This window comes from Gymnodraco acuticeps, unplaced genomic scaffold (assembly GCF_902827175.1).
Source record: "Gymnodraco acuticeps unplaced genomic scaffold, fGymAcu1.1, whole genome shotgun sequence".
In the NCBI taxonomy this organism is placed as follows: Eukaryota; Metazoa; Chordata; class Actinopteri; order Perciformes; family Bathydraconidae; genus Gymnodraco; species Gymnodraco acuticeps.
Genome location: NW_022990764.1, coordinates 795,149 through 821,961, shown reverse-complemented (window position 1 = coordinate 821,961; position 26,813 = coordinate 795,149). Strand labels below are relative to the sequence as shown.

The following is a 26,813-nucleotide window of genomic DNA, read 5'->3' as shown; positions in this document are numbered from 1 at the left end:
GCATTTATGCTAACAGGTACTCTGTTGTTTGGAATGTTTGTTTTAGTCTAGTTTCTTTGTTTATTTAGTGTTTAATGTGACAACGTCTCATGACTTTGGGTTTGTTTGTATTTCAGTTTTAGAAAAATGGAAATGAAAATGGAACTTAATCAGTAAACATCCAAAACTGAGCTGCTGTCTCCTGGGTGTTTATTTCTGTGTTAAGCTATCTGCCAAGCCTGCAATCCGAAAAGTATTCTTGCGAGGGCAGAATAATAAATCTATTCTTTCCTCTCTGAAGAACCAGCACCTTACCGTGGTAGAGAGGTTTGTGTGCCCTGATTAACCTGGGGGCTGTGTTGTCTGGAACCTTGTGTTCCTGGTAGAGTCTCCCATGGCAAATTGGTCTCAGGCAAGGGGCCAGACTAAGATTGGTTCAAAAGACCTCATGAAAGACGACACACGAAGTGAGGATACCCTTGCCACGGAGCCTGGCCGGGCACAGCCCGAAAAGGGAACGTGGGCAACACCTCTGCTTCTCCGTCCCGCGGGCCCACCACCTACGGGAAACAGCGATGGGGTCGGGTGCACTGCCAGAAGGGTGGCAGTGAAAGTATAGGGTCTCGACGGACCAGACCCGGGTGACAGAAGCTGGCTTTTTGGGACGTGGAGTTTAACCCCAGTGGACGAGAGGGTCGCCTCCCTACGCCTGCGGGTTATGGGGGGGGGGACTTTGACTGTTGTGTGTGCTTATGCACCAAACAGCAGTTTCAGAGTATACGGCCTTCTTGGAGACCCTGGAAAGAGTCCCTGTATGGGCTCCTGAAGGGGACTCTTTAATCTTACTGGGAGACTTCAATGCACATGTGGGCAATGATGGAGACACCTTGGAGGGTGCGTGATTGGGAGGAACGGCCCCCCTGATCTGAACCGGAGTGGTGGTTTGTTAATGGACTTCTGTGCTAGTCATGGATTGGCCATAACAACACCATGTTCGAACATAAGGATGCTCATAAGTATACGTGGTACCAGAGCACCCTAGGCAGAAGGTCCATGATCGATTTCGTTATTGTATCATCGGACCTGAGGCCGTATGTTTTGGACACTCGGGTAAGAGAGGGGCGGAGTTGTCAACTGATCACCATTCTGGTGGTGAGTTGGGTCCAGTGGCGGGGGAAGCCTCTGGACAGACCTGGTAAGCCCAAACGTGTAGTTCGGGTGAACTGGGGGAACGTCTGGAGGAGGCCTAAGTTCAGGAGGCCTTCAACTCACAACCTCCGGCGGAGCTTTTTGGGCATTCCTGTGGAGGTTGGGGACATTGAACCAGAGTGGTCGGTGTTCAAAGCCTCTATTGCCGAAGCAGCGGCGGGGAGCTGTGGTCTCAAGGTCTTAGGTGCTTCAAGGGGCGGTAACCCTCGAACCTCCTGGTGGACACCGGGGGTCAGGAAGCCGTCCGACTGAACAAGGAGGCCTTCAGGGATTTGTTATCCCGGGGGACTCCCGAGGCAGTTGCAAGGTACCGACAGGCCCGAAGGGCAGCAGCCTCAGCCGTGGCCGAGGCAAAGTAGCGGGTGTGGGAGAAGTTCGGAGAAGACATGGAAAAGGACTTTCGGGCGGCACCAAAGTTGTTCTGGAAAACTGTCCGACACCTCAGGAGAGGGAAGCAGGGAACCATCCAAGCTGTGTACAGTAAGGATGGGACGTTGTTTACTTCAACTGATGGAGTGCTAGGGTGTTGGAAGGAACACTTTGAGGAACTCCAGAACTCGACAACTCCGCCCTCTATGGTAGTGGCAGAGCTGGAGTATGACGGGGGATCAACACCAATCTCCCGGGGGGAGGGCACTGAGGTTGTCAAACAACTCCACAGTGGCGAAGCCCAGGGGGTGGATGAGATCCGCCCATAAATGCTGAAGGCTCTGGGTCTTGAGGGAATGTCATGGTTGACACGTCTCATCAACGTTGCGTGGAAGTCGGAAACAGTACCGAAGGAGTGGCAGACCGGGGTGGTGGTTCCCCTTTTCAAAAAGGGGGATCAGAGGGTGTGTGCCAATTACAGAGGCATCACACTACTCAGCCTCCCCGGGAAAGTGTACTCTAAAAAGGTACTCGAAAGGAGGGTCAGGCCGATTGTCGGAACCTCAGATTGAGGAGGAACAATGCGGATTGTGAACCGCGGATCAGCTTTTTACTCTCACAAGGATCCTGGAGGGGCCTGGGAGTACGCTTATCCGGTGTGTTTTGTAGACTTGGAGAAGGCGTATGACCGAGTTCCCAGGGAGTTACTGTGGGAGGTGCTGCAGGAGTATGGGGTGAGGGGGTCTCTAGTCAGGGCCATCCAATCTCTGTACTCCCAAAGCGAGAGCTGTGTCCGGGTCCTCTGCAGTAAGTCAGACCCATTTCAGGTGAGGGTTGGCCTCAGCCAGGGCTGCGCTTTGTCACCAATCCTGTTTGTAATATACATGGATAGGATTTTGAGGTGTAGCCGTGGGGGAGGGGGTCTGCAGTTCGGTGGACTAAGGATTGCACCACTGCTTTTTGCAGATGATGTGGCTAATGGCTTCATCGGTCTGCGACCTTCAGCTCTCACTGGATCGGTTTGCAACCGAGTGTGAAGCGTCTGGGATGAGGATCAGCACCTCCAAATCTGAGGCCATGGTTCTCAGCAGGAAACCGATGGACTGTCCACTCCAAGTAGGGAATGAGTCCTTACCCCAAGTGAAGGAGTTCAAGTATCTCGGGGTCTTGTTCTCGAGTGAGGGAACAATGGAGCGTGAGATGGGCCGGAGAATCGGAGGAGCGGGAGCGGTACTGCAGTCGCTTTAACGCACCATTGTGACGAAAAGAGAGCTGAGCCAGAAGGCAAAGCTCTCTGTCTACCGGGCCATTTTCGTTCCTACCCTCACCTATGGTCATGAAGGATGGGTCATGACCGAAAGAACGAGATCGCGGATACAAGCGGCCGAGATGGGTTTTCTCCGCAGGGTGGCTGGCGTCTCCCTTAGGGATAAGGTGAGAAGTTCAGTCATCCGGGAGGGACTCGGAGTTGAACCGCTCCTCCGCCAGTTGAGGTGGTTCGGGCACCTAGTAAAGATGCCACCTTGGCGCCTCCCTAGGGAGGTGTTCCAGGCACGTCCAGCTGGGAACAGACTGAGGGGTAGACCTAGGACCAGGTGGAGGGATTATATCTCTTCGCTGGCCTGGGAGCGCCTTGGGATCCCCCAGTCAGAGCTGGTTGATGTGGCCAGGGAAAGGAAAGTTTGGGGCTCTCTGCTGGAACTGCTACCCCCGCGACCCAACCACGGATAAGCGGGAAAAGATGGATGGATAGATACATCTATTCTAGTATACCTCAACAATGAAATTATGATCAGTAGAAATGGCCATGACCTGGGACCTTTAACCTGTTAAGCCCGAGAGACCCCGGTACCGGGGCCCTCCCGCAACATCTTGCAGGAAACAGTGTCTGAGGGCATCTTAACATTTAATAAACTATGAATGTTTTATATCCATGTAACGGGAAGAAACTCATCTAACTGATCATTTTAATTTTCTAAAATAAACCCACAATGCTGAGCCTCTGAATTAGCAACGAGCGAAAAATGCTAACAGATTACTAGAATATAATTCCTTTATTGTCATCGCACCAGGTACAACAACATTTAAAAAAGCAATCCTTGCAGTGCATTTCCACATAAAACCTACTGCACCGAAACTCACTCATAAAACCTTATTATTTATCCTTTCTCCACATCCAACACATCGATTCACATTGTGAGATGACACAGAATCGATGGGTACATACATTATCACTCTAACACTCACGACTTTATAAACAAAAACAGACATCAAAACATGTGGAGCTAGGTAGCTAAAAACGCTAACATGGCTTACCTGTGTCGTTGTCTGGTCAAAAGTGGTCTTCAATGGCATTAAAACGATAAAAACGCTGCTGAAGTTAATCCATAGGTTAATCCAATGTGTCTGTGTCCCTTTGAAATGATTTCTGATAATCCATAAGCAATAAACCTGCTTTTCCGTTTCCAGATGTCAGAGCGAGAGATAGGTTCACTCTGATGCAAACCTGCATGCGCAAAGCCCCCACCTTTTTGTGTTACCATGTGTGTGTGTGTGGGGAAATTCCCCTTCGATTCCATTGGCTCTAGCGGTTATAAAGAGATTGTATTCGTCAAAATCGACCAAGGGGGGCCAGAGATATGGAAAATCCACCCAAATGATCCCAGAAGTGTTTTTTTGTGCTAAATCTCTCTAAAAAGGTCAAATGTCACTTGTTTTGTATCAATCTTGATACAGGGTACTTATTATATGTTGTACTTTGGATTCCTAAAGCTTTTAGTCTACTAACCCATCATCCAAGGTTAGTTTTCCCTATAAGTAAACAACTATTTTTAGACGGACACTATAAATTACAGTTTTTGACTATGTTCAATCTGAATTTTCTTTAAAATAAAAAACATCTATATTGATTCTGACTTTTCTACATCCAACTCACAGGTTTATCATTACTTTGAGAAAAAAAGATTATTAATTTAACCCTTTTAGAAGGGAAGATATGGTCATTTGCGAGCCTGAGACCTGAAAAACAGGCTCAGGGCTTAACAGGGTAAAAGCAGCCAAAACATAAATAATAATAATCCTGCATTTAAAATTGTGCTTAAGTTAAATTACATAAGTATGCTATTAGCTACACAATGTATTAGAGATGTAAGTATTCATCATGCAGAATGCCCCCTGCCAGGGTTGTTTCTATATATTTGATCATTAATCTTGATTTATCAACATCTAACTATTACTCACATTTTGTAGTTGATTAAGGTAGAGCTTTTTATAACTGCTTCCTCCTGGGTAGCTTAATCGTTTACAATGCATTAGATTTTGAAGTGATCAAATGTGGAGTATTACAAAATAGCAATGTCAAAAGTAGACAAAGCTGTGAAATACATGTATAGTATCTCTATGATATGGGGAATAGTGACTGAACAGTATGTCATGCCAACATCAAAACTACAGTCATTAGGTACAGCGGTGGATTAGAGCACACAAAACATGATAGAGTGCCACTGGGGGGCCCTTACACTGGAGAAAATAAGATGCAGTGCACTTATGTGTGCCATTATATAAAGAAAACACGATTCAGTGACACAATGGCTGCCCTGCATTTACTACACAGTATAGCAGATACTCACTTTAGAAAGCCAGATTCTACCTATGCTTGAGTAAATGTACTGCTTGAGTAAATGTACAAATGTACTATTCAACTCTCTGCTCTGTGCACCCAGGGGCGGTTCTAGGGGGGGGGGGGGGGGGCAGGGGGGCCAGTGCCCCCTAACTCTGACTTTGGACCCCCCTGAAAATGAAAAAATAAAAAAATAAAAGTTTATGATTAAACTATTTCTTGGCTGACGGAATAGGCGGAACTAACGATGTTTGTCATTCTAGAAGGACCCATTAGAGCTGGGGTCTCTAACACGTCGATAGCGAGCTACCGGTATCTCGCAAGCCCTCACTTTACAAATATGTTTTTTGTTTTTTTTAACGCAAGTAGTCATCCCCACGGAGGAGCACACAGCCTCTGTGAGCAATCGAGACAGAGAGAGATAGAGAGAGCACACCTTTAATATAGTTGTAAAAAATAAAGTAAGAAATCATTCCAATGTGTACTATAGGACAGTAAAAAAAAAAAATCTGTTTAAAAGGGGAGTGATTAGTGAAATATGCATAAATAAAAAGAAATAATGCTAACTATAGGTATAAGATAAGAATAAACAAGTTTCAATGATTTGTTATTGGTTGTGATCATATTATAAAGATGTTTGGATTATTGAAAAGTATACAGCTCTCGCATTTAACTTCAACATTAAAAAAAAAAATCTTCCCGGGGAGCATGGGAGCATCCCCCCCAAAAGGATGTGAGGTCCAAATTAAAGTAAACACTGAAAACGGGTCCCACAAAACCCAAACAGCACACAAAGGTTAAAGGTAAGCAGATAATAATGTGTAATGAAACAAATACCAATAACTGTATTGCATTGTTTTCGGATAAGCGGGAGAAGATGGATGGATGGATGGCATTGTTTTCTTATGCACAATTACTTCATACTGTCTTTGTCTTTTTCGTCCTGCATTTATTGTGCCCCCCTCAGAAAATATCTGGCCCCAGCCTGGCCACCCCCCCAGTCAAATTGGTCTAGAACCGCCATTGTGTGCACCTTCTATGTAATGAAAACACTGCTCAGTCTCGCTCCCTCTCTTTCCATCATACTGTTTCGAAGTCCTAAGAATTTACTCATAAATGCAAGAATGAAGAACTGAGTTAAACAGGGATGAAGGTAACACAGCAAAATTAGTTGTTTCCTGTAACTTGGGACATCTTGATGAGGCTGTGGCTAATTGGGATAACTGGGTGTTTACCAATTGGAGGGCCATATATAATGAATTGGAAATGGGGGACCCTGATGTAAACAAGACGAAAGTCTTTCTCTGGTCTGCATCCCCTTAACAATTGTATGTTTTGAGCTGTACTGTACCCAATATACAAGCTGTTAATAAACTTTTCAATCAATCAATCATTGGTTTGATCCCCAGCCCCTGCAGTCAACATCCTTGTGGCAGATACTTAACACCAAGTTGCCCCTATAGGCATGTCTACGGTAAAGAAGTGTATGTAAATTGTATATGTATGTTGCTTTGGTAAAGAATTCAGCTAAATGCAATGTAGGATTAACAGGACTTTATTGTTAGCATAGCATTAGCAAAAGACATGCCACATGGCATCAAAGCGGATTGCAATATAACACACATTAAAACATTGGTCTATCAAAACTATCTATAAAAAGCACAATCAATCATCATGAAATAATAAAGTAATAAAGATCGGGTGACCATAGCCCCTTCATTGAGATATGTGATCAAAAATACACTTGATTAGTGTGTGCACTGGTAACTTACTGTGGTCTCCCCATGGCCTTCAGCACATTCAAATGATACTATATCCTGTTGAATATGTTACTTATTTAAAAATATAATAATTTTCAGTTTACAAAGTAGTCTTTGCAAAGAGCATGGCACTGCTGCTTATTCAGATACTTTTTTATTATGCATGTTATGTTCTGGGGAGGGGACGGAAACGGAAACGCCCTAGGAACAGCAATGCATTTGAAGAGAGTAGAAGAAGAAGAAGAAGAAGAATTGTAGTTCTAGCTGTTTGGCGATACGAAACCACGACCGGCGTTTGAGTTAAATAATAGCGACAACGACACAAAGAGGCTTCTCAATACTCAAATTTCCCCTCCTCGGTTCCCCTCCTCGAGACTTAGACCCGCCCACAGGAGATGCGAGCGGAGGACCGAGGAGGGGAACCGAGGCGAGAGGAGGGGAAGCAGCAGACGTTTAAAGAAATGAGAACTCCTCTCCTCTGAGCGGTCATTTTAAAGAGACGTCCGTTCATTATTACGTGGCAACAGCTGCATCAGCAGAGTACAGCTACTTGCAATGGGCCTGGTCTACAAGATCCACTACACCTCTATGGTACCCATGTACATGTCAAAATTCTTCTCAAAGGTCAAGGAATACCATGATCATAACACCAGAGGGAGCTCCACAAATCATGTGAAACCCAGATTTGGCACAAAAAAGGGGGAATACACGTTTCGCAATTATGCCACATCAAGGTGGAACGCTCTTCCCACAACTGTAAAGGAAAGTAAAACTATACTTACCTTCAAAACCTCTCTTAAAGAGCACCTTCGGGGGAGAGCATTGCAAAACTGGCCCCGGTAATGGTACAAATCTCAACCTGTCGTTCAATGGACAGCTTCCCCCCCCCCCCCCCCCCCCATCTATGTATATACTCGCATTTTAGACTCTGTTACTAACTGTATATCTGTAGACTTGGTATGTCTTAAATGTCCGGTTAGGATGTATTAGAACGAAATCTAAAATGAAAATTGTAAATAAGCAATCTGTATGTAAAAAACCACCTGTATGTAAATTGTAAATAAGCCATCTGTATGTCAAATATGTATTATATGTCTTAAATGATATGATTAATTGGAAATGGGGGACCCTGATGTAAACAAGACGAAAGTCTTTCTCTGGTCTGCATCCCCTTAACAATTGTATGTTTTGAGCTGTACTGTACTGTACCCAATATACAAGCTGTTAATAAACTTTTCAATCAATCAATCAATCAGCTGTCGAGTGTTTTGTCATAGCATTGTATCTCTGTTAGATCAGCTGAACATTGTTCCCCCACATATTTACTTTGAATTCATTGAGAGTGCGGTATAATGAGACAATAACAGGCTACAGATGCGGACACACACACACAAATATATTTATATAAATATATACAATTTAAAAGGGATAGTGGAAATCCGCGAATTTTGGGTTTAACTTATGTATTTTTATTAAAAATAAGCATAATAAACAATTTTTTTTTATTTCATGCGCCTAGTTTCATTTTATTTTCAATTTTACTGCGCCCTCTCAATGAAACGAAATACTTCGGGAATCGTCGGGAATCTTCGGGTGATGACGAGAGCATAGGAAGACGGGCACAAACAATGGCGGACATTCAATAGCATTTGCATGTGAATAGCCGACCTTTATTATGGTGAATAGATGTGTTTTGTATGGCTGTAGTGCGACAGCAAATGCAGAGAATGGCGTATCGACGCATGCGTTTCCAAGAAACCCAGCCATTCGTCGTCAGTGGGTGAAATTTTGATCACAAATCAAAAAAGGTAAGACGTAATTATTGTAATATTTTTGGAACCGGATGTTGTTTACTTTCTCTTTTCTGGCTGATAGCTCCAGGAATTCGAGGTCTTACAGTGATGACATTACATGTGTGGAATCTGTGGAGTCTCAGCTTTAAATCGTATATCTTGTTTGTGCAGTTAAGATAGTATTAACTAATAAGGGCATTTCTACCGTGTGTTGTGTGTAAAAAAGCGTTAGCATTAGTTAGCATTGTTTCGCTCAATGCTAATTCAAAGGCTTGGTATTACTCTTGTGTTTTTTCTAGCTAACAATTGTTCTTATTGTCAGTTAGAGGAGTTTCTTACCTTTAAAAGGGTATGAAACATTAATAGTTTCATAAATGTTAAGAAGCCCTGAGACATGTGAGAGAAAAAAAACTGTGGGAGGGGTCCACTGGGGGGGACCTTCGGGCTTAACTGGTTAACAATGATTAATATTTGTAAAGGCTACAGGTGATCTTAAGATGCGTGAGCTATGCTTAGGGACCTACCAGTCAAGATTATTTGTGCGTAGGGGTGCATCATCTGGCGCCTGGTCCTGGTCATCCTCGCCATTGCCCATGCCGTGAACCATCACCTCGGGCTCGGGCTCGAACAAATAAGGACGTAATGGTCCATCGTCTGGCTCAATATTGTCACCATCGTCGCTTACTGAACCGGATTCAGATTCAGTTCCTACAACGACATCTTCGTAGGAAAGCCGAGAGGATGTTTCTGACTCGCTATCATCACTGGATACCTCGTACAATCCTTCTTCTTTGTCTGGTATATTTGCCCTTCCACGTTCATTCTGCATAGACGCCATGGTTTGTTATCGTATCGTCTTCCTAAATTTTCGTCACTTCCGGTTTGGCTGAGTCGAACATTTCGTTTCTAAAAAACTTCGGGGAAGCTGCAATAAAGTGCTTCTAACATGCGTAAGGCAATTATTATATTTTTTTAATCAGGTGTGATTGTTTTGGTACGTAATTATGCTTGTATATAAGTTAAAACGAAACTATTTGAGGTTCCATTTCCACTATCCCTTTAAAGTATGAGAGCACTCTCATAATAACGTAACACAATCAGAGACTGGATATATCCCCCCCTCTCTCTGGTCGCTGAAATGGGGAATTGAAATTACGGGCCAAAAGTTGTATTTACAAGTAGGCCTATTAAAAGTAAGCAGAGGACACCAAACCAACTGAGTCCCGTCTGTCCGCCGCATTTACGCACTGTACAACACACACCTACACACTGTACCACACACACCTACAGCTCCAAAAGCATAAGCCGTTGTGTATTTTATTATGTGAAGCAATGGTCTTAGAAAAATATCGACTCTTTGTTTGTAGATATCTACTAAACTAAAGCAAATAAAGAGAGTAGGCCTGTTATACTGAGTGATATATATTATACACACTGCTCTGCTTTCTACATGGACCTTACAGCTGTTCTCTCTGGAAACATCGCGACGCGATGAAAGCAGTTTCTAAAATAATATCCAGGGGATGCATGCATAGCTGTCATTGGCTGAGATAAGTCCGGCCGTGCGTCACGCCTCCACCGTTCCCGGAAATGCATCCGTGGAGGAGCCGTGGAGGAACCATTAGTGTATCCTCAGTTATAGCTCCTCCAGAGAGCCTCCTCGACGCTCGATGCTCGGTCCTCGGTGTGCATTTAGAGAAATGAGACGTCCTTCAAAATGGCGCGCTGAAATTCATTTCCGGGTCACTACCGGAGGACCGAGGAGTCGAGGAGGGGACATTTGAGTATTGAGAAGCCTCTAAGATAATGATTTTAATGAAGTGCACTTCCATCGAAAAACAGAACTCCCCGGAAGGCTCCGTTGCTTAGCAACCACGGGGCCAAACAAGTGCGTGCAGCAGCTGAGCAGTTGGATTTAGTAATCAGCATAAGGTTTCTAGCATTTCATGTAGATTGAAAACTATAATATTAACTAATCAAATGGCAGGCAAGAAGAAAGAAGCGAGTTTGCAGGTTGGAAAAACACAACATGGCGTCTGTAATGTTGACAAAAGTCAACTAACTTCACGAAGCCCTGATGTTATTTGTTTTTTTGTATTTTTCCAGGCGTCTGTCACAAACCAAGAGCAGTGGGAAGAGATGCTTGCAACCAAAGGTTTAACAGGTAAGAACTTCATATCTAACCTGATTGTAGGTCAATTAGTAAAGCACATTTAATCAACACACTTTGACAAAAGTGATTGGATAAGCAAAGCAGGCGTGATACCTATGCGTGATACTGACATGAACTATACAATATAAGTAAATTAATAAAAGCTTAGCATGTATTGATAAAACCATAAGAAACCATGATAACAGGATGTGATCAGGCATGTCTTTATAAGGATTGGATAGAGGCTAAGGATCTAAGGACATAATTGTTAGTTGCAAACTATTCCACAGATTAAGGCCAATAATGGATGAACTGGGTTCACAGATGTAACCTGGTGTCAGTCCATGCAGGGCTTCAAAAACCATACCACCATAAATCTCCCACATGCAGTTTTGGGGGAACTCCAAATGTGTTTTTTCTTAGCATTGGCCACTCATCCATAAATCCAAGCTCTGTGAAGTTTACAGCTAAAAAGTTGTCCTATGGACAGATACTCCAATTTCCACTTTAAGAGTTTCAGCTCCTTCAGGGTTATCTTTTGTCTCTTTGTTGCTTCTCTGAGTAAAGCACTCCTTGCATGGTCCCTTGGTATTGGTCCTATCTTAAAATGACTAATACAGTTGTGGTGGCATATTCTCTCGTTTTATAATAATGGATTTAATGGTGCTTTGTTGGATCAGGTGTCAGATCCTGTTGCACTAATAATGTGGCTTCTTTTGTAAAGGGGGAAGTGTTCCCAATGCTCTTCAATTTTTTGGAATATTTGAAAACAAGACTGCTTCGTGTTGGTCCATTTCTTACAATCCAAGTAAAAATCCATTATAATTCCCAGTTCTAAATCAACAAAATTACAAAAACACCTAGGGAGTGAGTGCTTTTTCAAGGTACATCAGCACACTCATTAGTATTCCTACCCCCAACCAATTGTGTCATCCATCCCTTACACGCAAAGCCACACAATCACATAGATGACCCAGATCATCCACTCTACCAGAACTTTACCCCCTTTTCTCTGGACACAGATTCCCATGTGCAGGAAGGCCCATTTTGACAAGAGGTTTGTAACTACAGTAAAACGATCATAAAATACGTAACCTTCGCATAAGTTATAAGTAAACCAGTCTGTAGTATGTCAGTTTAAGTCCATCTTCGTATCTATCTGTATAATGTTTTAGAAGCCTGTGTATCGGGGACAGGTGACAACTTGTCCATTTAAAAAAAAAAAAAATCAGCATACACTGGTAACAAGTGAAAAAAAAATGTGAATGTTGACTGTCATGAGTTGAATTTATTGTATGTTGCTGCCACACTGTGTTCACTGGGAAAACTGCAGTTTGAATGCTTGCACCAGTCCACTCACCTTCAATCACACACTTTATATAGACTGTCAATGCTCACACACTGTGTCTGTTCCAGTTGTAGATGTGTACCAACAGTGGTGCGGCCCCTGTCGAGCTGTGGTTAGTCTCTTACGGAAAATAAAGAACGAACTGGCTGATGACCTATTGCATTTTGCCACGGTAAGTTCTAATTAAATGTATAATGTGAACAATTTAAATTTCAAAACAAGAGGAGCCGCCTTAAACATGTTTTTTTGTGTTTGTGTGGTACAGGCCGAGGCAGACAGCATTGCCACTTTGGAGAAGTATCGAGGGAAATGCGAGCCCACCTTCCTCTTCTATGGGGTGTGTGTGTGGTATATACTGTATTTGCCTGCTAGTAAATGCTTGTTTCCATGCTGTGCTTCCTTTGTATAACATTTTCTTTCTCAAGTTATTCAAGTTTATTTCCTGTCTATTTCTTTTTACATGATATCCTGTGTATTATCTTTTCATAGAGTTTGTTTTATTCCTGAGCCTGCTTACATGGACCTAAAGTATTTAAAGCATTTCAATATGTTACCACTTGTTTAGTTGAATTGGATTGTGTTGAATGAACAGGGTGGGGAGCTGGTGGCGGTGCTGCGAGGGGCCAACGCTCCTCTGCTTCAGAGGATAATTGTGGAGGAACTGGCCAAGGAGAAATTGGTCCTGGAGACAGGTGTTGAACGCAAAGGGGTGAGCAGAAATACATAAACATACTTCAATGCAGACATGCCAATTTAGGAAAAGCATGTTGACTTTAATTCTAGGGAAGTATCCCAGTCAGCCATGACAATTTGGAGGTCTTTAAACTTAACGAGCTAGACAAATTCAGTATTTTTTTATTTACTCCTGTGCTTTTCCTTCTATGACATGTCAAATGTATTTCTGTTAAAATGACCTTACACAACAGAGAAAGTTAATCAGCAACTGTTAAGACATTTTATTAATTGCGTTGTTTTTTGCCTTTTATTTAAACTTTTAGAACAGATATATAATAATAATAATGCATTACATTTTTTATTAGAGCGCTTTTACAGGTGCTCAAAGCGCTTTACAAGTACACATTACACATGTAAGAGTCATTACTGCGGACATTACCCACAGGAGCAAATGCGGGTAAAGTGTCTTGCCCAAGGACACAACGGCCTGACGCAGTGGCGGCCGAGGCGGGATTCGAACTGGAGTTCACCAACGCCAAAAAATGAACACCATGCTACAAACAGAAGCAACAGAAAAACACTGCAACATAACTGCCGACATTAAATCAGACAAAGAGAACAAAATATTTTCTATATATGCAGCTGAAATAATCAGTACATTTTTGTGTGTTCATTTACTGCTTTTTTTACACCCATACCACGGTCTACAGGTCACTTAATGAGTGGTTTGACTTATTGACATTTCCGACTTCTCTCCTGCTATGGGAACCTCTCAAGAAGTCACAGGAACAAGTTGACCCTTGATAAGCTTCTGTTGGTCACAACATTCCCAGGATGCACATTTGTCACTGTTTTCTGGCATTCCTTAGATCAAAATTGTTGGCAGAATAATCAACATTAAAATAATCAATGGCATTGCAGTGTTTGTACACACCCATGTTCAGGGAATAGTGTTTTTATTTGGTATTTTTGTGTCCCTCAGGTTACAGATGAAGGTCTGGTGGAGGATGAGAAAAAAGACGAGGAGAAGACGCCTGAGCAGTCAGAAGAAGAAGACAGCATAATAGGTACTGTGGAGACACTATAATACTATTTGTGGTCTATATACTTTTTGTCATTATCCTTATACTGAAAATGTTGTTACCCTGATAATCACGGTTGTTACCCAGCGTCATAATGATTCATCTTTGCATTATCAACCATCATGACTCAAGCTGTTTTCTCCCGTAGTTCCTGCCAGTAAATCCTACACAGTTGCCATCATAAAACCAGATGCTGTTGCTCACGGCAAGGCAAATGAGCTCATTATGAAGGTACGCAGACTGCTCACCTTCTGAAAGACAATATTGCCTCAACCTTTCCTGCTGATATTAGTTCATTAACCCAACGTTAATCCCCTGGCTAGATTCAAGACGCTGGGTTCGAGATCCTGGCCCAAGAGGAACGCACGCTGACTGAGGCTGAGGCTCGAGATTTTTACCAGCATAAAGCAGAAGAGGTATGGAGCTAAAGCTAAAGAGCACATCTCACCCAAACATGACAGAAAACAGTTGACATAAACACATTCTTTGTGTTTGGCACACTCGTCTGTGTGATTAGTCTGGGCAATTAGATTCTGAATAAACATCCTAATGGTAGGGCAGTCACGAACAGTGCAAAAATCATTGCAATTAGTTTGCAATACATCACACTTCCATCTGCATTTCTGCACAGGGCTTAAAATAGGTCTGCTGTGCAAGCAGCTTTTTTTTGTGTTGCTTTTTTTGCTTATCGTGCTGTTTGTGAAGAGACTAAATGATTCCAGATTGAGAAATACAAAACATGAGGAAAGGGGCTAGTTAAAAAACAATGAACAAATATTATAATATATTTTTGATCCGCCTTTCTTCATTCTTTTTCACCTTGTAAATGTAAGGCCTGATTTAAAAACACTTTCTTTGCCTAACATGTGTGTATTCTCTTGTCTCTGTGTTTATGTGGTTTGTAGGCTTGCTTTGAGGAGTTGGTGCAGTTTATGTCCAGTGGTCCGTCCCACGTTCTGGTTCTCTCTCAGGTTGAGGGCTCAGCTAACGTTGTCCCAGCATGGCGGGAGTACATTGGTCCAGCAGACATAGAGGAAGCCAGGAGGGAAAAACCAGAAAGGTTAGTTTGCTGGAAATTATTCTTCATTCACAAAAAGAGTTACAACTGTAAGATCTGGTATGATAAGATCAACCTTAAGTATTTGTAAAGAAGAGCATTTGTGTATTCACACGGTTGATTGTGTGAAACGATCTCAGGCTTAAGGCGGGTAAAGCACATGAACAGCACATTCTCACATGCTCCGTCAGACACACCCAAACATTATGCTTCTCTCTGGTTGAGCACCAGCCGAGCAACCATCTGCTCTCCTCTCCTTTCCCCCCCCCCCGGCTTCCTGCAGCTTGCGGGCACAATACGGCACACAGACACTGTTCAACGCCGTGCACGGCAGTGAGGACATCGACCAGGCCAGCAGGGAGCTCGCCTTCTTCTTCCCCAACTTTAGGACGGCCTCAGCAACGGAGCAGGATGGGGAGGAAGAGCGTGTGGAGAGGACACTGGCTCTTATCCGGCCTGACGTTGCCAGAGAAAAAAGAGGTGGGGTCAGGGCCAAATGCAAACACAAGTTCACACGTATGCGAACGCAGATACACACGCATAAAGATGGTTCATAGTGAAATGGTGGGACTGCTTATTGAGTTCCACATCAAAGGTGTTGAATGAAACATCTGCAGCTCCAGATTCTTTCATTGAATTATCACTATTGGCTATTTACATTATTTTAAAATAGAATATGCCAGTTTATAGAATACATCTAGCTAAAACTAATGCAGTTTAATACAATACAATAACAAACTGCTAACAAAAGTAATCTGCTCAAACTGTTTCAACAAAAACATTCATGATTGTAGGATGTATGACTGCAGTAGCCAAATGTCTCTCTACCTAAACCGGCAAATGATTCATCCATCCATCTTCTCCCGCTTATCCGTGGTCGGGTCGCGGAGGTAGCAGTTCCAGCAAATGATTGTGTCTTTTATTTGTACAATTCTGCAGAGGAGATCTTGGCTCATATCCATAAGTCAGGCTTCACCGTGGCTCTCCAAAGAGATGTGCTGTTGACAGAGGAGCAGGTCAGACAGTTTTACTTCCAACACGTTGAGGAGGACTATTTTCCTGCACTGCTCCGAAGCATGACCAGGTTACACACATATGCTCTAAAAAACATTCTAAAGAGTAGTATGTTGCTGCAGATGTGCATTAAACAAGTGTGTATTTACAGTGGGCCGGTGCTAGCTTTGGCTCTAGGCAGAACGGGAGCTGTCTATCTCTGGAAGAACATTCTTGGTCCCTCTGACGTTAATGAAGCCAAAGATGAAAATCCTGAATGGTGAGTGATGTGAGGCTCTACTCATTTACACACTTCAATGAGTCATGAAGTCGCTGTGGAAACATTACTAATAGAGTTCTCGTTTTTAAATTGATCTGACAGCTATTTAGGAAGAACCCTGTATTTCTTTTGACCTCTTTTTAACCTTGTCAGGTTTTTTCAGGTTATTTAAATCACTAGTGTAATAATAGACAGAAAAGGCTTGCCATTCACGCAGGAGGAATTCAACAATAACAGTTTCTCTTCTGACAGTAGTACAGCCAAAGGCAAAGACACATTTTAGAGAGAACATTTGTTGTAATCTCTTTCTGTTCACTCCAGTTTCTGCCATTTCTTGGAAGGCAATTGGGGAAACCACTAGTTGAAGTAGAAGCAGACAAGGCAGGCTGAAGAAAAGTACAAGAAAGCACACCACGTAGTCCAAAAAGAATTCCATGAAACCCTCAAATAAGAGCTATTAGATATTGATGGTAGCTCCCTGCAGAGCTGACTTCTGTATCCCTCCTCCCTCAGTCTAAGGGCTCAGTTTGCTGTGGAGAACGAGCCCATCAACCAGCTGCATGGCAGCGAGAGCCTGGAAGCGGCCGAACAAGAGATTCACTTCTTCTTCCCTAAACAGAAAACTCTAGCAGTCATCAAACCTGATGCAATGGAGGAACACAGAGGTACCTTTGGGCCATCAAGAACAATATCAAAATGTACTTGTGTTGTTAAAATGGGCATGAATAATGAATATTACATTTTCTATTGACTCTTAACAGATAACATTTTGCAGGAGATCAGGGGCAGAGGTTTCTCTGTAACGCAGCTGAAGGAGGCGGTGCTGTCGAGGGACATGGCTGAGGAGTTTTACAAAGAGCAGAGAGAGAAGCCTTTCTTTAAACAACTGGTGGAGTTCATGTGTCGGTACGTTTGTACCCGAACAGTCAAAAGAAAAGAGCAGTGACCACAGCAAACCTCATTCTGTTGCTTCTGGAAGTTTTAACAGTCATGTTGGCTGCTTCAAATTGAGGCAGCCTCAGGCCAGTTGCTATGAAGTCTGTCTCAATTTCTTTCTTTGTTCCATTGCACATTGAAATATTTGAGTTTTCTTCCGCCCCGATAGCTCTGTTCACTTGGCTGATACAAAGTGCAGAGATATGTGCAGCTGGGCAGTTCAGAAAAACACCTTTACTGTCTCTATCCCTCAATGCTAGCTCAGGTTTAGCCTCATTTTTGTTTCATATTCTAGCCTAGGGGTGGCCTACATGTCTAGGAATATATTTACCTGCAATTCTCCAAATGTATTCACACTGGGGAACGCAGCTTTTTGTAACAATAAAAAAGAGCCATGTTGTAGAGTAATTTCATTATTCTACCAATTAATTTCGGCGTAGAAATTGTGGTGTTGTTTTTTCCATATAACAAAGAGCACACTAAGTTGATAGCCCAAACATAAATAATAAAAAGGTGCAAAGCTCTTTCACCTCTTAGTTTGAAAGTGTTGCATTGACATTGAATAGTTAAGGTTCTTCAGTCAAAAAGCATGTGTCAGCATTCACTCTCATATAAACTAGCCCAGCATGTAAAACGATCCATCACGACTTTACAGCAGCAGTCCTCTGAATGCATAACCAGGCTTCACCAGGAAACAGGTCAAAGAACAGCATTGACACAACATTTGGTCTGTTTTCCTTTCATTGGTTGTTTCAGGGGGCCCTGTTTGATGCTTGTACTCACCAAGGAAAATGCAGTGGAGGAATGGAGGGTCATAATGGGCCCCACAGACCCAGAACAAGCTAAGGAAACATCCCCAGACTCTCTGAGGGCACGCTTTGCCTCCGACATCCTCCACAACTCGGTGCACGGCTCCTCCAATGAGCAGCATGCAGAGGAGAAGATCCGTTTTATCTTCGGTGACATCTGCTCTGACGCAGAGCTCACCGCTGATGGAGGGACTAACACGATCACTTCAGGTAATCATATGATGTGTGTGGCAGTCTCTTCCATCTGGCACACCATCTGCCTACAAATAAACAACAGCACTTCACAGTTTGTTTCCTGTTGCCTTTTATACACCCTTTTTGCTAGAAACGATATTTCACCCAGCTTTAGTTCCATATATCATTGAAAACAAAATTGTTGAAACCTGAGACTTGAAATAGATAATTTGTTTGCAGAGAAAGAGCAGGACAATTCTTCAGATGAAAACACAGGAATGTCCAGATCTTCCACTGAAGAAATGTCTGATAACCATCATGAAGGTATGAAGTTGTTCCAATGTTAAGAGCTTGTCCGTATCTCAGCTATGTCAACATTAAAGTTGCTACTTCAACAACAACAATTCTGGAAAACATTGCTAAAATTGAATTTGGAGGCGAGACATTTGCCAGACTTCTATGTGTTGGAGTTCATACACTTTTTCACCAATGATTTTCAATGACTTTTCCATGACCTTTACCTAATTTTCCATGACCGAAACAATTACTCTTTCTCAGCGGTACCACTGAAAATGGTTTATTTGAACATGGAACAGGAAAATAAGGTCTGCATATGAAACATGTTGTGCCTATCTAAAACACATCAAATAGTAGGCTTACTAGCTTCTACACGCTTAAGCAACTAAAATCTCTCACCACCAAAATACCTCGTCAGTTAAATGCCATTTTACGTTTCATTACTATACGATACAGTATTTATTATCGTTGTATTAATATTTTTTTTTTAAATAATATTTCGGCGATTAGCTAAAATATAAATTATATTTGATGCAACTTTAGTTACATTTCCATGACTTTTCCAGGGCCTGGAATTAGCATTTTGAATTTCCATGACTTTTAATGACCGTAGGAACCCTGATATTCACCAGGATCTTGTGACAAAGGGTGCAGTCATTATAACATTGTCAGGAGTCTGAGTAGCCAGCAAATAGATAAGTGCTTCCAGTAGCAAGAGAGGCCTCTCTTCAGATACAGATAAATGAGGCCATTGATCTTCATAATGTCCCGAACATCAGCTGGCACGGAGTTGTAAAACTGCGTCTAGAGAGAAGTAAATCATGACGGCTGCATTGTGGAGGATCATTTAAATTGGACTGTGTCTATCTTCTCATGATGCCATTAGGTTTGTGTCCTATGGCTGAGGAATGGGAACATTAATATTAATTATTGTCTTAGTGGTCGTGTTTAGATAACTTGAGCTAATTTTCCTCTGTGATTTACAGGTGACCAACATGATTCAGATCCCTGCAGCCCACAGAGAGAAGGAAGTGACGATCCGGAGCAGGGAAACTGAATCATCCTAGTTTCGCTTTTATTGTGGGGCTGATTCTGTAACATAATGGTGAAACACAAAATCTGTCACTATGAATCATGAAACAATAAGACGTGACATGTACAAACTTTAGGTGATGGATCTATAATAAAGTGACCATGTATTCCTTTGCCAGTTAAAAAGGTAGTACTTTCAATAGCCTTAGCTCAATCAAGACTATACTGCACATCCATCTTAGATTGGCGACATTGAACCGTCTGTATCCATTTTAACGATGCAGGCTTGAATTTGTTCCCCGTTTAAAACTGAGAAGATCAGTTGAGAAAAAACGTACTCTTAAGAAATTAACTCTGTATGGATGTCGAGAATATCAAGTTAAAAGTTGTAACACATTTATTAATTTTTTCTCATTTGTCAAAAATATATATAAGTTTGTTCAGTTATTTTACATCTTTTACATAAAGTAGCTCTGAAAAGTCATGATAGGCTTAACACAAGTTGTTTAAAAATGATGTTAACAGGGAGAGTTTCAGAGTCATCTGCTGAAGTGGTCTTTGATGCTCCTCTTGCTGGGGTTCTGTCCGGCCACGCCGTGATGTGGAGCAGAACTGTTTTCAGGCGGGGGGGGCGTCCCAGTCGTCTGCAGCCTCCAGTAAGAGGGCATCGTCCATGTCGTCTCCCGCAGTGAAAGACCTCTGGAACATCTCCATGATGCTCCTCTGGTTAGGGTCCTGAACAAATCCAAACTATCCGGTCACTAAATCCACTGACACCATTTTAATCTAGCTAGGTAAGCTCTGTTGTACTGTGTCGTAAATATGTTGATCCTATTTAAAAAGCGTGAACAGGATTATACATGTTGTTCTATACGGATGCAGAGCTTACCTTAGAGTGGAAGCTGGCGATTACTGCTTTGTCAGAGAGGTTTGACTCAGACAATCCCACTTGCTCCAAGACATTCATTTTCTGCTGGATCATTGGCCTGGATCAATAAAGATATACATTCTTATAAAAGAGCAGGAACAATAAATGCACTCCTTGTCACGATGTGTGTGTCAGACAATCAACGCTGCCTTGAGCCCTTGAGCCCTTGCCCCCCCCCCCACACAGTAGTGAAAGAATTATGAATATGTGAGAAAAAGGACTTTAAAACTCCAATCAGTTTAATTGGGTCTCACTTCCCACTGTTCGACACGTACCACAGGTGTTCATCAGCTGTTCCCTTGGCAACCAGGTAGTGAATGTTCACATTGCTGGTCTGTCCAATACGGTGCACCCTGTCCTCTGCCTGCACGAGAACCTGCAGGGGGGGAAAGCAATTGCAATCTTATTATTACCAAATCTTTATTCAGGTTTAGATTGACTACTGCTCTGCATACAGAACAAGTCAATCAAATGCTGAGTCATTGTTCAGGGAAAAAGCTGCCAACAGCTGAAAATGAAAGATGTGGTTACATATGCAGAGGTCGGGCTGAGTACAAGAATTAGATCATTATGAATTGAGTTTTTTTTATGGATTTGTCTTATCCTGCCCATTTTTAGAAAGCCCCATTGGACGGTACTGCCATTTGTTGTCACTGCAAACTGTTGGCATGAAAAGGGACTGGGACATTCCTGTATTGGCTGGTAACATTCAGTTCATTTTGGATAACAGCAATACAAAGTGTTCAATAAATCACTACCTAACGTTGCAGGTGATGCAGCATGTGTGCAGCCTTGATGTTGGCCACTGAAGGGCAAATAAACATCCAAACACACTGACAGATACAGACAGCCCATTATGTTACACAGATGTAATGCTTAAACTGTTAGCAAAGTATTTATGGATCTAGAATAGACGGCAATGATTTGGCACCGAAGAATGCAAGTCTTACTCCCTTAGGCTTTTTAGTTGCTACATGTTTTGCTTTTTTCAACCACCACTATGTAAATCTTCTCTGTCTGTCATGTTTGGGAGCTACTTCAAAACCTAAGCTTCTGTTGATGGAAAGAAGATACAAACATTGAGTTGAAAAGTAAAATACTAGAAAATAAGCATGTTGCAGTATTAACTTGTTGCTTACCCCCGGGTTCCAGAAAAGCTCAGCGAAGACCACCAGGTCGGCGGCGTGCAGCGTCAGGCCCATGTTGGCGGCCGTGATGGAGAGAACAGCCACGCAGGTCTGAGTGGAGCTCTGAAACCGATTACACAGCAGCTGCCGATCAGCAGAGGATGTGGAGCCGTCAATACGGATAAAACTCACATTCTATAGGAAGAGAAGGAAGAGATTAAAAGCAGACCAGCACAAATCAACAACAAGAATGAACAACCCTTGTGTATTAAAGTCATAGTAGTAGTATTACTAAGCTCAAATGTGCAACCCACTCTTGTTCCCCGCAGCTACTCTCTTTCATACTAAGATTTTGTGGTTATCTAAACATCTGACTCACCTTTTTTCCCAGTTCGCTGCTGATATGATCCAGGACTAACCTATGATGGGCGAACACAAGAAACTTCTCCCTCCCACACTCCAGCATGTCTGTGATGTACTCCCTGGCGGTGACAGACACAACAAAACTCAGTTTCACAGAAAGCAGTTAAATATTTAGTCCTCAAGTGAAAACTCTTTTTTTGATATCTCCAAAACAAGCGCAATCACAATGGCGTGACAAAAGACTCTGATTCATTTGACATTTTAATCTCAGTGCTCATCACATTTAAGCTGATTTGATTTAGTGACTGTGAGAGGGACTGCTCTTACATAATGGCTTGCAGCTTGGCTTCAGCTGTGTGGTTATAAAAGACGAGGAGGGCGTCCTTCTCTTCCTTCTTCTGAAAAAAGAGATAAGGGCAGCACAAGATAAGAACTGACAGTAGATTCTGACTGATGATCTGATGAGACTGCCATTACCCTGAGGAGCAGTGTGATAATAAAGAATCACACTAAGCGACTCAAGTGTCAAAATATTCCTAAAATAAGACTTGCTGGGGTATTCTGGGTCAGTTTGAAAAGCTCTCGTTTGAGTCCCGGCCTGAAAGGACTCTGAACCAATTCATGGAACTTTCTTGGGCTTAACAGCCGTTTTGTTGGCTATATTTGACTTTTTAAATCACAAAGATTACATTTCAAGTAGAACTAACCTTTTATTTTTTCTCGCATTACATTTTATCAACAGGTTTGGGTTTTGAATACTTTGGCATTTAAAAATCCTCTGGTATAGATGAAGAATCCTCCATTACTCTGTCCAACAGAGTCTTTCCCCGTCTTTTTTTCAAACATAATTCAGGGTTGTATTTCTGACAAACTGATGTATTTGTCAGGATTTTACGCATTCCTTGTTTTTGGAAGGTTTGATTGAAGATGTGAGAATTGTAATTTCCCTACACGATCTCTTACAAGGCACAATGAGTAGGATTTAAAAACAAAACAGTGCATAGACTCAAACAAAATCCCTCTGAGTGTGTCCTGCTTTTATTGTTCTCTTTTTCTATAAAAAATGTGGACACGGCGTGAAACATGGCAAATATAGAGAATAACCTTGATCCGAACAGAGAGAATCTGGAGTTGGTTTTCACACTGAGCGGGGAAGAGAGTTAAGTTTGAATGTTTAGTTTACAATCTGCAACTAGAAAGCCTACATTTTGACTTAACTTTAAATTATGTGACTTGATGAGTTTTCTCAAGGACTGTGAGAAACATTGTTAACTTACATTGCGCTGTTGATTGGCCAACTGGTTGGCAGCAGCTGACAGAGCAGCTTTTATGCGGCCGTTGACACCCTCTATTGTCACCGTGACAACCTTGCGTTGTTTAGCAGGAAGCTGCGAGAGGACTTCGCTTTTGAGCCGGCGTAACATCAAACACTCCTCCAGCAACAGCTTCAGCTCTCCCAGGTTAGAGGAGCCCGAGTAGTCCCACCCCCAAGTCGACTGGGACAGAGAGGGAGAGAGGAGAGGACATGGATAACAGAACATATGATGGTGGAAGGAGGGAATGGAGATAAAAGATATGAGGAGAATTTGACAGAAGAACCTCAAGAGTATTTAGACAGAGCCCTGGAGTGTTCATGAAAGCCTTTAATCATGTAGCGTGCTTCCTATTTCCACGGAATACAAATAATTAAGAAGATTAAGTGGCAAAGGCAGAGCAACAAAAGAGTGGAGAAAAAATAAATCAGAGCAGAGGAATCTGCTGACACCTAAAAAACAGTTTCGATATATTTACTGTTCACCAATTAACATTAAGACATTAAGTTTAAGTGAGTGCACTCATTTCATTTAAACAATCCTGCTCGTCTCATCACACCCGTTAGATTTCCCACCCTAGTGCACTTAATAGACATCCCATCCTAGCAGCTACAGCCTATACGTTTGAGTAAAGCAAATATTTACTAAACCCACGCCTGAATAGGGATGGGTACCGAGCCCCGGTATTAAACGGGCCCCGGGGCTGAATTATTAAAGACCGTGGTACCGTTAAGCTCCGACGTTATCGCTATTTTTATTGGTACTGGAGACATGTAAAAAAGATATGTCATATGTATTATTGCTACACAAACATTATATTGCAGTTTTAGTGTCGCCAACTCCCTTTCTAATACGCAAAAAGACTGTAAAATGCGCGCGCGTCTCTCTCTCTCTCTTAAACCTTAACGAAAGCCATCCCTACACCTGGAGCCTTATATGTTCTCTGAAATGTACCGGACTTACAGCTCAACAGCAGTCAGCATCACAGTTGGACAGACAAAGATGTTTTAAGGCTTTAGCTACCTGTGCAGCAGCGCAGTAGCGCATGCCGAACTCATGGAAGCGAGGGAACAGTGTGGGTTTGACGGCCAGGATCTGTGTGTAGAGCTCAGAGGGTCTGGACATGGCGGGGGTGCCGGACAGAAGCATCACTCTCTTCGCTGCCTGAGGAAGAACAAACAACTCTGATCAGAGCAGCGCAGCAATGTGTCTGCTCCAGCTGGTTTGTGGATCAATGTAACCAAGTGAAATAGATGATACACCACATATGCAACGCAATGATTTATATCCGTCATCTCTTGATAAAGGACAGGAATCTCATAAGAACCTGTTGCCGATGCATACATTTAAAAAAGGAAAATCTGGTATGTAGCAACTGGTTATTCAATATTTTGGAAATTGTGAATGTGAAGTGTGTGCACGGCTTGAAGTTGAAATACTCAGCCCAAAAATAGATGTGTGAAAAAGGATTTATTTCATTATAATAGTTTAATATTGTGTTGTCAGTATTTGTAGCAAAGACAATGTTTACCCTGGGATAGATTGTGTGTTTTCCCTTTAAATATTGGTTTGGTTCCACTCCTTCTGTAACGGCTGGCTCTTTTGGTTCAGGCTAAAGAATAATAGTTATCCGACGTTAGAAAATCCTGGATCTGGCTTCCCTGTAAATCCTGGTTTTGATTTGTGTGTTTAAAATAAATAAAACACATAATTATAACAAATCTGATTTGCAACTTAATGTTAAGAGGGCCTCTCTAGTAGTGTTAATTTCGTTGACTAAAACTATGACGAAATATGTTCGTCAACGACCTTTTTTTCATGACGAAAACTAAACGATGACGAGACGGCACCGACGGCAGTAAACAATAACTGCAACGAAATCATCATGCAATATCGTTGACGAAAAGTGACGAGACGAAAATGTAGTTTACTAAATAAAAACTATGCCAAAATCTCTCTTTACTTTCGTTGACGAAATATTATCAAAGATAACGTTACATCTCTGATAGTCAGTTTTTCTCCCAGCAGTTCCATTTCCGGTGCTGAGCTGGGCAGCAGCTGTGTGTCTGTGCTGCGCGCGGCGGTAGATTTGAATTACACCGGGCAGCGGCACACTGTGAACTGTCAGGAAGACACGGGTCTAACTCATGGTCTCTAACTAACCTTATTTAACAGAAAATAAAATGGCAACAACAGGGCTTGGGAGCAGTGGTCGCACTCGCGTTAACCGAATACTCCCCGTCAGCGCGAGTGATTGATAAATTGTGCACTCGACGGATAATAATGGATTATGATGGAAATGTTACGATCCTGTCCATCAAAATGACTGACAACAAAAAAGTCTAAAGCCACCACTGCTTGGGAGAAAGAAACAACGTGATATTTGGGCCCATTTTCGCTACAATGAGGCGGAGAAAAAAAGCGAATGCATTGTTTTATCAGAAGGGAAGCAATGCGGCCATAACACAGCTGGTAAAAACACCACAAACCTGAGCAGATACTCTCTGCAAAGCTTCTTAATCATTCAACCTGTGTTTTTCATCAAATAAGGACAAGATATAATCTTATTGTGAAATACGTTTGACTAAAATGACAAATTATTGGTTTTGGCTAGACTAGTTTGACTGAAATGTTATATATAATCTGATGACTAAAAAAGACTCAACAGTTTTCATTGACAAAAAGTAGACTAAAATAATTAGTTTTCTTTGACTAAAATAAGACTAAAATGCTCAGACTTTTAGTCGACTAAAACTTGACTAAATAAAAACAGGATGAAGGTGACTAAATATGACTAAAACGGAAATTTAACACAGGACTAAGACTAAAACTAAATAGCTGACGAAATTAACACTACTCTCTAGGTTTAACCGGGCACATTTTCCCTCAGTTTTGAATCAAAAAGATAATTCCAATAAAACAGAAAGACAATGCGCACCTTCAGCAGAGGCAAGGCTGCTTTACACCGAGCAGTCTTCATGTTCTTCAGAAAGTGACTCTCATCCTGCAAAGAATCACAAGATATTTTGTTTAAAACATAGTCATTATTTTGTAATTCTTAAGGTGAGCCATTTCTAAACACTGCAAAGCTCACCATGATGAGAATATTGAAGGTGGTTGCTAGCTGCTGCTTGTCGATCCGGCTCAACAGGTCGTAGCTGACGATATTGACCAAACCAGCGTGAAGATTTTCTTTGGCCTTTACCACCACGTTGATGCTGTCAGGACTCAGAGAGGGGAGCCAGCGTCTGAAGGCCTGCAGGCAGAGACACTCATGTCACAGCCGCAGTGAAACAACAGAATAACACAGAACTAGCTCTACTTTATCCCCTACTGCTGGGAATAAGTCAGACTCTGACATTTAATATGAACACCATCATAATCATTGTGTGACTGACAGCTGCTTTGAATTATACTAATCACCAATAATTCACAAACTGATATCACAGCCTTTCCAATTAAAAAATAACCAATTATGTCGTTAAGAAAAAATCCCCTGTGGCCCAAATCTTTCTGAC

At 42.2% G+C, this 26,813-nt stretch overlaps 2 protein-coding genes and 1 long non-coding RNA gene across 4 annotated transcripts in view; 1 reads left to right on the top strand and 2 right to left on the bottom strand.

Annotated features, from left to right (window-relative positions):
• Nucleotides 1-8,722: 8,722 nt before the first annotated feature.
• nme9 (NME/NM23 family member 9) lies at nucleotides 8,723-19,750 on the top strand. 2 transcript variants are annotated; one of them, XM_034232357.1, is made up of 17 exons: nucleotides 8,723-8,744; nucleotides 10,836-10,893; nucleotides 12,298-12,401; nucleotides 12,495-12,566; nucleotides 12,822-12,938; nucleotides 13,887-13,971; nucleotides 14,135-14,217; nucleotides 14,310-14,402; nucleotides 14,892-15,046; nucleotides 15,327-15,523; nucleotides 15,983-16,127; nucleotides 16,209-16,316; nucleotides 16,830-16,981; nucleotides 17,078-17,222; nucleotides 18,009-18,271; nucleotides 18,476-18,559; nucleotides 19,519-19,750. In XM_034232357.1, exons 2-17 carry the CDS (start codon nucleotides 10,869-10,871, stop codon nucleotides 19,587-19,589), a joined length of 1,899 nt encoding a protein of 632 aa, XP_034088248.1. In that variant the 5' UTR covers nucleotides 8,723-8,744; nucleotides 10,836-10,868; the 3' UTR covers nucleotides 19,590-19,750. The 2 variants fall into 2 exon arrangements, with proteins under 2 accessions (XP_034088248.1, XP_034088247.1); XM_034232356.1 differs by lacking the exon at nucleotides 8,723-8,744 and adding an exon at nucleotides 10,413-10,742.
• On the bottom strand, nucleotides 13,828-18,815 carry LOC117556817. Its single transcript, XR_004570628.1, has 3 exons — nucleotides 18,036-18,815; nucleotides 15,872-16,041; nucleotides 13,828-15,499 (listed from the first exon to the last, which is right to left on the bottom strand). It is a non-coding gene; the product is annotated as an uncharacterized LOC117556817 (long non-coding RNA).
• The window catches only part of smarcal1 (SWI/SNF related, matrix associated, actin dependent regulator of chromatin, subfamily a-like 1), a 12,062-nt gene continuing 4,832 nt past the window's right edge, over nucleotides 19,584-26,813 (bottom strand). The window contains exons 8-17 of the mRNA XM_034232355.1: nucleotides 26,390-26,551; nucleotides 26,234-26,299; nucleotides 24,319-24,459; nucleotides 23,260-23,478; nucleotides 22,310-22,380; nucleotides 21,999-22,101; nucleotides 21,632-21,814; nucleotides 20,768-20,868; nucleotides 20,454-20,550; nucleotides 19,584-20,299 (exon numbers count right to left, since the gene is read on the bottom strand). Of these exons, the coding sequence (XP_034088246.1) occupies nucleotides 20,183-20,299; nucleotides 20,454-20,550; nucleotides 20,768-20,868; nucleotides 21,632-21,814; nucleotides 21,999-22,101; nucleotides 22,310-22,380; nucleotides 23,260-23,478; nucleotides 24,319-24,459; nucleotides 26,234-26,299; nucleotides 26,390-26,551 (1,260 nt within the window). The 3' untranslated portion in view covers nucleotides 19,584-20,182. The remainder of the gene's footprint in view (nucleotides 20,300-20,453; nucleotides 20,551-20,767; nucleotides 20,869-21,631; nucleotides 21,815-21,998; nucleotides 22,102-22,309; nucleotides 22,381-23,259; nucleotides 23,479-24,318; nucleotides 24,460-26,233; nucleotides 26,300-26,389; nucleotides 26,552-26,813) is intronic.